General features: G+C 42.7%; 1 protein-coding gene across 17 annotated transcripts in view; it reads left to right on the top strand.

Moving 5' to 3' along the window:
* Nucleotides 1-14,360, top strand: part of tp63 (tumor protein p63) — a 314,779-nt gene that overhangs the window by 244,773 nt on the left and 55,646 nt on the right. For all 17 annotated transcript variants that reach the window (XM_069897649.1, XM_069897653.1, XM_069897651.1 and 14 more), the window contains one exon: nucleotides 1,701-1,952. In XM_069897649.1, coding sequence (XP_069753750.1) covers nucleotides 1,701-1,952 — 252 coding nt within the window. The remainder of the gene's footprint in view (nucleotides 1-1,700; nucleotides 1,953-14,360) is intronic.

The raw sequence follows: 14,360 nt of genomic DNA, 5'->3' as shown, positions 1-14,360 counted from the left end.
TAAGGGTGGCTGTCGGAGGATGGGCCTGGCTGAGGGTGGCTGTCGGAGGATGGGCCTGGCTGAGGGTGGCTGTCGGAGGATGGGCCTGGCTGAGGGTGGCTGTCGGAGGATGGGCCTGGCTGAGGGTGGCTGTCGGAGGATGGGCCTGGCTAAATCAGAATCAGGATTTACTGTCATGAAAATTGCAGTTGCTTCGGGCAGAATTTAAGCTAAATAAGTCTGTCAATCATGTTGCTGTTCTTTGTGAGTAGTTGTGCATTAATTGGTGCCCATTGACCATTATTGGGATGTAGTCTATCTACTTCTAAGGGAGTGGTGACACCAGTGCTCAACACACTACACTCAGTTAACGTGCCTTCCACAACTTCAATTCTTTCTTTTTCTTCTTCTTTTTTCTTTGGCTTGGCTTCGCGGACGAAGATTTATGGAGGGGGTAAAAAGTCCACGTCAGCTGCAGGCTCGTTTGTGGCTGACAAGTCCGATGCGGGACAGGCAGACACGGTTGCAGCGGTTGCAGGGGAAAATTGGTTGGTTGGGGTTGGGTGTTGGGTTTTTCCTCCTTTGCCTTTTGTCAGTGAGGTGGGCTCTGCGGTCTTCTTCAAAGGAGGTTGCTGCCCGCCAAACTGTGAGGCGCCAAGATGCACGGTTTGAGGCGTTATCAGCCCACTGGTGGTGGTCAATGTGGCAGGAACCAAGAGATATCTGATCCGGGCAGGAGCAAGGGGGGAGATGGCGGCCCCGGCCTCGGTCGAGTGAGGCAGGCGGAGGCCCCGGTCCGGGCAGGGAGTGGGAGGCGGCGGCCCCAGTCCGGGCACAGGGAGAGCAGCAGCGGCCCCGGTCCAGGCTGAGGGTAGGCGGCGGCGGCCCCAATCCAGGCAGGAGCAAGGGGGAGACGGCGGCCCCGGCCTCGGTCGAGTGAGGCAGGCGGAGGCCCCGGTCCGGGCAGGGAGTGGGAGGCGGGGGCCCCAGTCTGGGCACAGGGTGAGCAGCAGCGGCCTCGGCCCCGGTCCGGGCAGTATGGACCGACCTAGGAGGGGAGGCAGGCCCCTCCAGCCCGGGTAAGAAACCTGCATAGGAGAAGGCCACTCCGATATAAAACCTACGACCCAAGGACCTCGCTGCCACGTCCCAGCTTGCTTGGCCACGGCACACAACTTCAATTAAACAAGTGGGAAATGCCCAGAAGTCAGGCAGCATCCAAGGGCAAGGAATCTTTGACACGAGTTGATTAGGACTGATTGGCCCCTGATGGGTTCGATAATGGATTTTGAACAGTACCTTAGGAATTGGAACTGTTGGAGCAGGTGTGGAATTGCTCAACCCCTTCACCTGCTTTGCCATCTTTCTCTCAGAAAACAAATGAAACATTTTTGGGATTGTCAACTGCAGAATAACTTGATCGCTGGAGTTGTTTTAACTCTCTTTTCTGGGTTCAGCAGGTGATTAAGAATCACCTGCTGCAATCTCCTTAAAACAGACCATTTTGTTCTTAAGTCAAATTTGAAGTTTGAATCCCTTACTTACTCCTTTGGTGCTTAGAGTGATTTCCTTGATTGATATAAACATTGCAAAGAAATATTCAGCTTTAGATAAAATTATTTGTTGAGGGTACTTTGTTCAGTCATTAAATGCATAACTATTACTAATGCGATTTTATCTCTCTCTCTCTCTCTCTCCTTCGATTTCTGTGTCCCCTGCAGCCTCAGTTCACAAACCTGGGGCTCCTCAACAGTATGGAGCAGCAGATACCGAATGGATCCTCCTCCACCAGCCCCTACAACAATGACCACACCCCCAACGTTACAGCACCCTCACCGTATGCTCAGCCCAGCTCCACCTTTGAAGCTCTCTCTCCATCACCAGCCATTCCATCAAATACAGACTACCCCGGCCCACATGGTTTTGATGTGTCGTTCCAGCAGTCAAGTACAGCCAAGTCTGCTACGTGGACAGTAAGTTACTTCAACCAAAATGTCTTGATGCGTGCATGGAATATAATGTTTGCAATGCATTTGCTTTTACAGAATGATCCAGCATTTCAGAGTTATATTCTTTTTTCTTCTTTGGCTTGGCTTTGCGGACGAAGATTTATGGAGGGGGTAAAAGTCCACGTCAGCTGCAGGCTCGTTTGTGGCTGACAAGTCCGATGCGGGACAGGCAGACACGGTTGCAGCGGCTGCAGGGGAAAATTGGTGGGTTGGGGTTGGGTGTTGGGTTTTTCCTCCTTTGCCTTTTGTCAGTGAGGTGGGCTCTGCGGTCTTCTTCAAAGGAGGTTGCTGCCCGCCGAACTGTGAGGCGCCAAGATGCACGGTTTGAGGCGATATCAGCCCACTGGCGGTGGTCAATGTGGCAGGCACCAAGAGATTTCTTTAGGCAGTCCTTGTACCTTTTCTTTGGTGCACCTCTGTCACGGTGGCCAGTGGAGAGCTCGCCATATAACACGATCTTGGGAAGGCGATGGTCCTCCATTCTGGAGACGTGACCCACCCAGCGCAGCTGGATCTTCAGCAGCGTGGACTCGATAACAACTGCAAAAGGGCAAGATTTGGTTTCTAATTTTGGGAAATTCATCTGCCTTAAATGTGTTGAGGTTTGGCTGAATCTGTAAAATGGGAAAAACGGAGCAGATATCGTTTATTATTTCAGATTGTACATTTTGGAAGGAAAAACAAGGGTTAGAAATAGTCAATAGGAAGAAGCTATTGTGGAGATGCAGAATCTAGCGTTGTATGTTTTACAAGTATGAGTGGAAGAGATTGAACTATTGAGCAAAGAGTAAAGGAGGAATGGTTGGTTTGATCAAAATCTTGGTTAGGCCATATCAACAGTGTTGGAGGAATGGTATCTTGGATAGCAAACCAGATTTATGAGGATCTAGGACATGGAACATTCCAGCACAGCAAAGGCTCTTCAACCCACTAAGTTGTCCTGACCTATAGAAACCTACTCAGCAAACTAACCCTCCCCCAACTCACACCCATAACCCTCTATTTTTTTTACATCCATGTGCCTATCGAGGATTCTTTTAAATGTCTCTATTGTACCAACCTCCACCAGCACCCCTGACAATGCATTCCAGGAACCCACCACTCTGTGTGTATGAAAAACTTGCCCTTAATGTCTCCGCTTAACTTTCCTCCCCTCTCCTTGTACAGATGTCCTCTCGTATTTATTTTTGTCACCCCAGGAAACAGGTGCTGGCTCTCAACCCTATCCATGTCTCTCATAATCTTGTAGACCTCCATTAAGTCACCTCTCCAAAGAGAAAAGCCCCAGCTCTGCTAACCTTGCCTCGTAAGACACATTCTCCAATCCAGGCAATGTCCTGGTAAATCTCCTCTACACTCTGTCCAAAGCTTCCACCTCCTTCCTGTAATGAGGTGACCAGAACTGAACACAATAATCCAAGTGTGGTCTCACCAGAGTTTTATATAACCTATCAACTCTTGAACCCAATCCCCTGACTAATGAAAGCCAGCGTACCTTAAACTTTCTCAACTACCCTATGAAGTTGTGTGGCAACTTGAGAAAATAATGGGTTTGGACTCCCAATGTCTCTTTGTTCTTCCACATTAAGAATATTGCCATTATCAAGTCAAGTTTAATGTCATCTTTTTGTACGAGTACAACCCGATGAAACAGCATTCTCTGGTCCTTGGTACAAAACATTCAGATGCACAACATGCACACTGTACATGGGTAGATGTTGTTCCTCAACCTGTTGCTCCTGTATCTCTTCTCCGACGGAAGCATCTTTTGATGCTGAGTGCAGGGTGGAAGGGATCCTCAATGATCCTTCAGTCAATGATCCTTCAGACAATGATCCCCGTAGATCACGTCAATGGGGTGGAGGAAGACTCCAGTGATCCTCTCTGCTACTCTATTGTCCTGTGGATCAACTGCTGATCTATTTCTCTGCAGCAACTGTACCACACTGTGATGCAGCTGGCCAGGATGTTCTCAATACATCTCCTGGAGCAGGTTGACATAATGGAGGCCTGTAGCTTTACCCGTTTCAGTCTTCTCAGAAAGTGCAGTCACTGTTTTTCCTCCCTGACGAGTGAGGAGATGTTGAGTGTCCATGATAGATCATTAGTTAAGCGAACTCCAAGGAACTTGGTGTCTCCACCCTCTCCACTACAGATTTGTTGATGTGTAATGGTGGGTGGTTGTTCCTGGTCCTCCTGAAGTCCACGATCATCTCCTTTGTCTTGTCCATGTTGAGACTCTGGTTTTTACCATTTCATGGGATTTTCCACCTCTTCGTTAATCATGAACTTCATCTTCAAGGTTGATCTTCATAAGTGCATCACTTCACACTTACCTGCATTGAACACCATCTGCTAGTTCACTGCCAACTCTGCATCCTGTCCATGTGACAACTTCTACTCTATTCACAACACCTCCAACTTTCATGTCACCTGAAAACTTACTGACCTCTTCTTCCATTTCTTCATCCAGGTCATTTATGGCAATCACTGAGAGAAGGGGTCCCAGTGGAACCCCGTGGACTCTACTAGTCAGACTATATTCCATCCACTACTACTCTCTGCTTTCTGTAGGCAAGCCATTTCTGAACCATGTAGCCAAAGTTGCATGGATCCCATGCCTCATGACTTATCAAATGGCTTACTAAAATCCATACACATAATGCGACTTTTTTTAATAATGGAGGAAAGAGAAATAATTGAAGTTTTTAAAGTTTCGTTTTTTGAGATCTTGCGTTGGGGAACTCTATTTAATTGAATAATCTTCTCTGCCTTCCATTTTTTGCCCTGCCTGCTTTATCAATTTGATTGCACTGGAGTGTTGATATCAAACAGATTCTTCCCTCTCAATGTGGGATCAGTGCCAAATAGCCCCCAATCCCCTGCAGGTCTGCTGCTGGGGTCACCTTCCCTGCAAGGTCCTCCCCCAGGCTTCTCCTCCTCAGTGATGATGTTCTCCCACTCTGGTGCCCCACATCGGTCCATTGATCTGCAGGAGCCTGTCACCTTCATGGTCTGCTTCCAATCATGGATGCCACCATCTTGGGCACAAACCTCTGTGGTTTCACCAATGTTTCTTTAAAAAACGCACCACTAGACCCTTCTACAGGGCTGATTAAAAGCCATCAACTCAGGGTCCAGACAGGAGCACTTTATCGCCACTCTCTGCTCCTGCTCTCCTGAGTCCATAGCAGGGGCCCCGCTGTCTTGACGTACTAAATCTCCTACATTTTACATTTAAAATGTTTAAATTTAGAAATTTAGAGACAGCATGTTAACAGCCTACAATGCCCAAATACATCCATGTGACCAATTCACCTACAAACCCTGTGTTTTCAGAAGGTGGGAGGAAACTGATGACCCCAGAGGAAATCCACGTGATCAAAGAGAGAACATACAAGCTCCTTGCAAGCAGCACCAGATTGAACCCAGATAGCTGGCCCTGCTGTGATGGCCTCATGGCACTAACTGTGCGGTACAACATTAGCCACCCTCCATTCTCTGGGACTGCTGTTGTCACTAGTGAGGTTGCCAAGGTCTTGGTCAGGGCTCCTTGTCTCTTTCAATAAGCAGGAATATGTGCCTTCAGGCCCTGGGTATTTGAACACTGGAGGCTCAGTTCCTTTTATTGTCATGTAATGATATTAAAAATGTAGCATCTGTGATGTACAGAGTCGCCATTAGTTCTGCCCAGCTCCTCATCGTCTTTAAAATATTTGTGTTGGTGTTTGAAGAATGAAAAATTGAACAGAACAATTATACAATGTGCTACAAAATTAGAAAAGAATTACAACCATGATTGTAATTAAGGAATCCAGAGCACATTATTAATAATGAAATCAAAAACACAAAATAAAAAAGGAAGGAAAAATAAAAGTTCAAGCCCCTTCCTGGAAGCAAGGTTAGGAATGGACATGTATGAGTGGAGAGACCCCTTTGTGGAGAGGGACAAGTCAGTGCCAAGTTTCCTGATCATCGTTACGTCTTCAGACTGTGAGAGGCATCCATAATTGATCCCCGTATCTTTTGGAATTCAATATTTGAATCCTTGATAGCATATCTAATTTTTTTCTAGATTTAAGAAAGAAATAATATTGTTCAGCCACTGTTCATGTGTAGGTGGGGCATTATCTTTCCATGTCATCAGAATTGCACATCTGGCCCATCAACAAAATAAAAGACAAAATTTGGCTCTGAATGGAAGTCATAGAATGTTGAGCAATACAGACCCTTCGGCCCTCAATGTTGTGCCAACCACTGTATCCCTAGATATTAGTAATACCATCCTCTTGTGATATCCCAAAAAGAGCAATTAAAAGGCAAGGTTCCAATTTTAAATTTAGAATCACTGATAGTGTTTGGAAAAACATCCTTCCAAAATGTTTCTAATCCAGGGCAGGTCCAGAACATAAGAACTAAAGAGGCATCACTTGTTTTACGTTTGTCTCATAAAGGATTCATATCTGAATAAAAACAGGACAGTTTGACTTTAGTGCTCTGTTGACCACTTTAAATTGCAGCAAACAATGCCATGCACAAAAGGAAGTCGTGTTACTCCAATTACAAATAGAATCCCAAACCTCACTGGAGAGTGAAAGGTTCAAATCATGTTCCCAGGCGTTCTTGATTTGTCTAACATGGTTTGTCTTACATAAACCGTCTAGTCATAAATAAAAGATATTTAGTGTTTATAAGGAGATTTTACTTCAACAAATGTATCAGAACATTCACCTCGGGGATGACAGGAACATATGAGATCAAACAATGTGTCTAATTTGTAAAGATTTTAAAAAATGAATTTTAGATAAGTTCAATTTTACCACCAGTTGTTCAAAAGATGCAAAATTATTGTCAATATAGTCTTTAAAGCATTTAATACCCTATTTGTGCCAGTCATTAAAATTGCTCTTAATGAGATGGTCACCCTAATCTATTTCTATAATTGGTCATATTCATTCTATTAAAATGAAGGTTGAAAAAGGTGATTGGATATAATAGGAATGGCAAAAGAAAACTCTCAAATCCAAAAAACCTTCTAAATTGTGCCCTTATTCTCAAACTATGTTTAACTATTGGTTAATTTATATAGGAGAAAGAGGGCCCTAGAATTGCCAACATGGAAGTATTCTAAGCAAAATTCAATTCCATTTCTACTCGTGTGGGGCAGTCAACTTGATTATCAAACTATAGCAAAAGAATCAAGTTGCATATATTGACAGCCTAATAATAAAACCTAAAATTAGGAAATGCCGAACCACTGGTCCTTTTGACTTTCTGAAGATGAAGTTTATTTAAGTGGGGCATTTTCCTTGCCATATATAAGATATAAACAAATCAAGTGAATTGAAAAAAGATTTAGGAATGAAAATTGGTATAGATTGGAAAAGATACAAAATGTTAGGTAAAATATTCATTTTAATAGAATTAATATGGACCAATCATAGAAATAATTAAGGGTGATCATCTCATTAAGAGCAATTTTACATGATTAGAGTAAAAAAATTTTCCTTAAAAAAAATTTATAACTCCTTGTAATTATAATACCGAGATATGTAAATTGATCCTTCACATGTACCCTGTTGAAGATTAAAAGGTTTTGATTATTGACGATTAGTAACAATTGAAGCAATAGGACATAAATATAAAAAAATTAATCCAATTAATGAAACTTGGTCCAAAATTAAATTTTTCCAAGGTTGCAAATAAATAACTCCACTCCACCCAGTCAAAAACTTCTACAGAATTTCATGAAAGAACACATTCAGGGACAGAAGTGTGGGATAAATATAAAATATTCAATAAATGATGTATATTAAAATAAGAATAAGGATTTTTAATAAAGACAGTTTGATCTTCAAAAATAATTAACTGTAAAATATTCTCCAGTCTGTGGGCTAATACTTAAGCTAAAATCTTCATGTCAACATTCATTAAAGAAACAGGCCTATAAGAAGCACATTCAAATGGATCTTTCCCCTTTTTCACAATGAGATAAATGCAAGCTTCATTAAAAGATGGTGGAAGATTGCCTTGTTTAAATTAATTTTTTAAGTCAGAAGTTGACTGAGGCATGAGGAGTTCAGAAAAGGATTTTTAAAATTCCACGGGTGTCCATCAGGTCCTGGAGACTTACCAGATTGTAAAGAAGAAATCATAAAAGTATTTCCTCTTGGGAAATCAGTGCCTCCTGACTCGTGCATTTATTCTGGGAAAGTGTGGGAATAGATAGGTGGTCCATCATTAAACTATTATCATTATTATATTCAAAGTGTACAATCTGGAATAAAATTCTCTAAAGGTATCATTTATTTTCAAATGATCTGTAGTAACCTCACCATGGTCCATCCAAATGTTGGTAATTCGTCTCTTAGCAGTCAATTCTTTCAATTGGTTGGTCAAAAGCTTACCAGTTTTTCACCATAAACGTAAAATAGACTTTTACTCCTCAAAATTTGCTGTTCAATGGGATAAGTAGCAAGAAGGTCAAATTTAGCTGAAGTTCAATTCTCCTTTTATATAATTCAGGGTTTTTAACTTGTGTGTTCAGTAAATCAATATGTTTGATCTGATTAATTAGATCTAATCTTTCCATATTAGTCTTCTTAATATTAGCTGTATAAGAAATAATTTGTCCTCGAAGGTATGCTTTCAGAGTATCCCAGACAATCAAATTAGAAACTGTTGAAGAAGAATTTGTATTAAAGAAAATTTTAATTTGGTCTTCCCTAAATTTCAAAAAATCATTATCTGAAAGTAAAGTAGAATTAAAACGCCAGAGCCTCGTTATTGGAGAATCAGGAAAATTCAATGACAAACTAACAGGAGAATGGTCAGATATCACTATTCCCTGATATTCACATGATTTAGTTAATTAAATCTATCAATTGTCCATTAAAAGATAATCAGTCCAAAAATAAGTTGGATGAACATTAGAGAACAAAGAGTACTCTCTACAAAAAGGATGAAAAATGGTTGGGTGGAATGATTTACTGGAAGAAGTTGCGTCAGGGCCAATTCTGTCATTTCAGATGAGGTTATATGAGTACATGGATGCGAGGGGGTTGGAGGGTTATGGGCAAGGGAAGTAGGTAGGTGGAACTCGTGGAGTTTCACGTAAATCAGTGCTTTAGTTGCCATAAGCAAGTTGGCTCTTTTTTGCACTTGGCTTGGTTATGTGAAACCTTTCTGGAATAGAATTAAGGAACTTATTAAAATTTAAACTTTCACTTGATCCTAAGGTATTTTTATTGGGTTATGTGAAGAAATTGAGTTTAGAATTAAAATTAGATGAGTCTCAAATTGCTTTTTGAGATTGGCTTTAGCTGTGGCTAGAAAATGACGTGAGTATTCAACGGTGGCATTCGGAAAGGAGGTCTTGTATTCCATTAGAAAAGATGATGTATAATACAAGCCTAGTCTACCAGTGGAAATATTAAACAGGCAGAATACTATTCATAGTCTGAAAATTAGAGGTTATCCATATAAAAGAGATAAGGAAGAACTTCTTTAGCCAGAGGGTCGTGGATCTGTGGAACTCACTGCGGCATACTGCAGTGGAAGCCAGATCGCTGGGAGTATTTTAAAAAAGAAAGACAAATATCTCATTAGTGAGGGCATCAAGGGATTATGGGGAAAAGGCCAAAAATTGGAACTAGTTTAGAGTAGCTTAGTGTAGATTTATGGAACAGACTCGATGGGCCTAGTGTCCTGGTTCTGTTCCTTTGTCTGTGGTCACTAAATGTCAAACATCTGAAAATACCAAAATTAGTTAGAAAGGAATGAATTATAGCAGCAGATTTACTCAGTGGCAGGTTTTGGGGATGAATGATGCAGAACAGTATTTAACCAACAATTGAAATTTCCCCCCAACACTAGTGAGTAATAACTTCAGTCTGGTAGGGCTGAGAAAAATCTTTCAACAAGTTCCAGATCATCAATGTTAGGGCCATATTCATCAAAAACTACCATTTTATTATATAGCTTACCTTTCAAAATAATATAATGGCCATGTTTATCTGATATAATATTACATTGAATAAAAGGAATATTCTCATTCATTAAAATAGAGATTCCCCTAACTTTAGCATCTGAAGAATGGAATTGTCCTTTCCACGAAAGATCCAACACCTCTTGATCTCAAAATTCTATAGCTTTAAAAAATTTTAAACATACAGCACAGTAACAGGCCCTTCTGTCCCACAAATCCGTGCAACACAATTACACCCAATTATCCTACAACCTCTGGTCCATTTTGAAGGGTGGGAGGAAACTGAAGCCCCCAAGGAAAACCCACGCACACATGGGGAGACTGTGGAAACTGCTTACAGACAGCACAGGATTTGAACCCTGGTCCTGATCGCTGGCGCTGTAATGGCATGGCACTAATCAATATGCCAACTGTGCTGTTGAAACACATGAGCATTCTCCACGTAATGCTCCCTGGCACTGTCCATGCCCTCTTCCTCAGTAGACACCAATGTCAGATACTCATTTAGTACATCACCCACTTCCTCTGACCCCACGTGCTTCTATCTTCTACTTCATCACCCCTTTGCTTTTAATTGGGATTTTCTTTAACCCTGCTTGCCAAGGACATCTATTTCCTTCTCTGCTGAGAGGAAGATTGTTTCCACTGTCTGAGCATTCATGGATGAATGTGAAGTGTGAGGAGCGGAGAAGAGAGGTTCAGGAAACTTCCTCGCTCACAACCGTGAGGCTGTGGGATTGGTCGAGGCAGACACTGTCAGTTTTCAAGATCCCATGGCATAAACTTTGAAGAAAGGTTCAGAGAGAGGTAACTAAGCATGATGACTCAGAGTATTAGGAAAACACAAAGTCTGCAGGCAATGTGGTTGAAGTAAAAACACAACCTGGAGGAACTCCACGGGTCAAACGGTGTCCTTTACAGCCTCTCCTCTACTTACGAGCAATGCAATTTACAACCATCTGAACATACAACTGAAAAAATACTGTATAAATTATTAAAAATAAAGGCAAAAATAGCAAATATAAAATTTACCGGCTGTGGCCGTACAATAGTGATTGTCATTGTGTACATCGCAGCATCTCTTTCGGTTGTCAGGATAAAAGAATGTTGTACAGGAACAGTGGGCCGTCAGCGGGATCAGTGTGGGGTCGAAGCAGGCGCCTGCCCACATTGTGCCAGACCTTGATGAAGGGCTCAAGCCCGAAATGTTGGTTCTGTATCTGTATCTTTAACTTGGGTTCATAAAGGACATTGTTTGACCTGCTGAGTTTCTCCAGCATAGTGTTTCCACTCAGACTCAGAATAGTTCCTGGTGTGGAGGTAAATGCAATCACGGGTGAATTTGAATGAACAGTTGTTTCCTTGTCATCAGTTCTCTGTGTTTCACAGATGGATAAATGAAGACATGACTTGGACAGTATACAACTGTAGAAAGATTTGGAAGACTGAGCCTTAAAGTGACTCATGGGCATGAACAGTGAAAAGGATACCTGTTGTGATTTACTAACAAGAGGACAGGGACTGAGGTTAGGACCAGATTAACAGAATGTTTTCACAGACACATTCAATACCTTACAACTCAGTCCGTTAGTGTTATTGCAAGTGGACCTATAGCATAACTAGAGGAACTGGTGCCTCAAAGTTCCTGTGACCCAGAGCTCCCTGTGACTGCATTGCTTTCTTCAGTTTCATAGAATATAGAAGAGTTCAGCCCATGTGTGTGCACTGACCACGATGCCCACTACTCCCAATCACAGGAACCTTCCACTGTCAGCGTAAAACATTTGCCCTGTACATCTCCTTTAACAACTCCCCCCGATCCCCTCTCACCTTAGACAAGTGTCTGGGGAAAAGATGTTGACTGTCTACTCTTTTCATGCCTCTCATAATTTGATAGACTCCATCAGGTGGCCCCCTCAGCCTCCAATGCTCCAGAAAAAAATGACCCGAGTTTGTCCAACCTCTCCCTATACATTCTAATCCAGACACCATTCTGGTAAATATCCTCTTAATGAAGAAACATCCCCAAACATGTTGCCTCTGTATTTCTGTTCATGAAGACTTCTGTGGACAGAAGCCATTGACATACCCACACCTGCCTCCTGAAGAGTGTTTTTAATCTGTTGAACATGCATTTGGGGATTCTTCTGCAGTGGAGGGTCGTCTTTGGTCTACCAGTCCCTTTGTGATTACTGAGCTCTTTCTGAATGATGTTCCAAACTCCTGATTTCGGTAATCCTAGGGTTTCGACGATGTCTCTTATTGTTTTATTCTTGATTTTCAGCCTCATAACGGCTTCTTTGACTTTCATTGGGCACAACTCGTCCCCATGTTGAAAAATTACAACTACAGACTCCAAAGGAGATCTAAAGCTTAGTAGCAGCCAAGCTCCCTTCTACCTGCACCAATGAAGCAATTAAACACACCAGAGTACTCACATGCACCCGTGAAGCCAAATGTGCCAAACGTGGTGCCCTGAAACATGTTTAAAAAGGGCTGTAATTTCTACATGATCAAACCACAATATATTCAAATAACCCTTGAATAAAATCTGGAATGTGCACTTTAATCACATGTGAATTGTTTGATTACAAATTTTAAACTGTGAAGTACAGGGGTAAATAAAGGGGGGGAAAAAAGTGTCTTGTCCCAAACATTATGGAGGGCCCATTCCAAGCACATTCCCTCCTTTGTCCTTGAGCTCCTGTTAATGCAAGTATAAAATAACCTCTTTATTACCAAGGATATTTCATGCCCACCCCCCCAGCCTTCCCAATGGGCCGCTGAAGCTGTTTTCTGCAGTCTTCATATTCTTCCAGGGCTCTGTCTGTTTCCTTCCACATCTAAAAGATGCGCTGGTCAGAAGGTTATTTACTCCTTGTGTTTGTGGGTGATTGGTGAAACAGTGTGTATTTGGTGGCCACGTGAGAGAGAATAGGTTCAGAGACACAAGTGGGCAATGGGATTGATGGGAGTACAGGAGGAACTAGCAGAGACGCGATGGGTCAATCGGCACCCCCTGTGCTAAGGATGGATGAACAATGTGAAAGGGAATATCTGATGAAGCTCCCGGGCAATTCTGTCCGGTCATTAGTCCAGCTGCAGTGAATGGGGCGGCTGTTGCGGGGGTTGTGCAGATTGAAGTTCCGGATGCTGCCTTGGTTATTGCACAATGGGGAGAATTTTGTTCTTAGGTATATAATGTTTAAATAAATCGGCCGCTGGCTCTCTTTTGCCATTCAGTACAATCATTGTTGATTTTGAGCCTCTTCCCTTCTGACCCAATTCTCTTCCTCCTGGTCTCCCAAAAATCTGTTCACAAGTAAAACACAAAAATCTGCAGACACCGTGGTTGAAAGTAAAAAATACAAAATGCTGGAGAAACTCAGCAGGTCCAACAGGGTCCTTTATAGAGCAGAGATACAGATACAGAACCAACGTTTCAGGCTTGAGCCCTTCATCAACCTTAATAAAGGGCTCAAGCCCAAAACATTGGTTCTGTATCTCTGCTCTATAAAGGGCCCTGTTGGACCTGCTGTGTTTCTCCAGCGTCGTGTTCAATCACAGCCCACCAATGCAGAGAATTCCAAAGATCTGCTAACCTCTGCATTGAGCAATTTCTTCATGTCTCTGTCCTTTGTAACTGAGGTTTTTCACATGTTCCATTCATGTGAAAAGATACAATTTCTATAAAATGTTTAGGCACTGGGGTTGGGGACTATGGCGTTAGAGCCCTTGGGGGTGGGGTCTGTGGGGTTGGGGATTGTGTTGGGGACTGTGGGGTTAGAGCCCTTGGGGTTGGGGATTGTGGGGTTGGGGCTGTGGAGTTAGAGCCCTTGGGGTTGGGGACGGTGGGGTAGAGCCCTTGGGGTTGGGGATTGTGGGGTTGGGGACAGTGGGGTTAGAGCCTTTGGGGTTGGGGATAGTGGGGGTAGAGCCCTTGGGGTTGGAGACGGTGGGGTTAGAGCCCTTAGTGGACAGAAGATGTTTGGCTCTGTATGTCGTTTATGTTCTGAGGGGACTGTGTGTTTGTCTCCATCAAAAACGCATGGGAAAGGGATTTTCTAGTCATTCATCACAGAATAGAAAGGCAGGGAATCCAGAATCCAAGATTAAGAAAGATCATTGCATGGCTGATGGGAAATCTGTCCTTGCGCTCAAGGAACTACATTTAATTTAATTTAGATACAGGCCCTTTCAGCTCATGAGCCCTGTGCTGCCCCCAATTACTCCCAATTCGCCTATAATCCTGGTAAGTTTTGAAGGGTGGGAGAAAACAGGAGCATGCAGAAGAAACCTAAGCAGACACGGGGAAAACATACAAATGCCTTACAGACAGCACCAGATTCAAACCCGGGACACTGGTGCTGTAACAGTGTTGCACT

Source organism: Narcine bancroftii, chromosome 9 (genome assembly GCF_036971445.1).
Source record: "Narcine bancroftii isolate sNarBan1 chromosome 9, sNarBan1.hap1, whole genome shotgun sequence".
Classification (NCBI taxonomy): domain Eukaryota; kingdom Metazoa; phylum Chordata; class Chondrichthyes; order Torpediniformes; family Narcinidae; genus Narcine; species Narcine bancroftii.
This window is presented reverse-complemented; position numbering and strand designations above follow the sequence as displayed.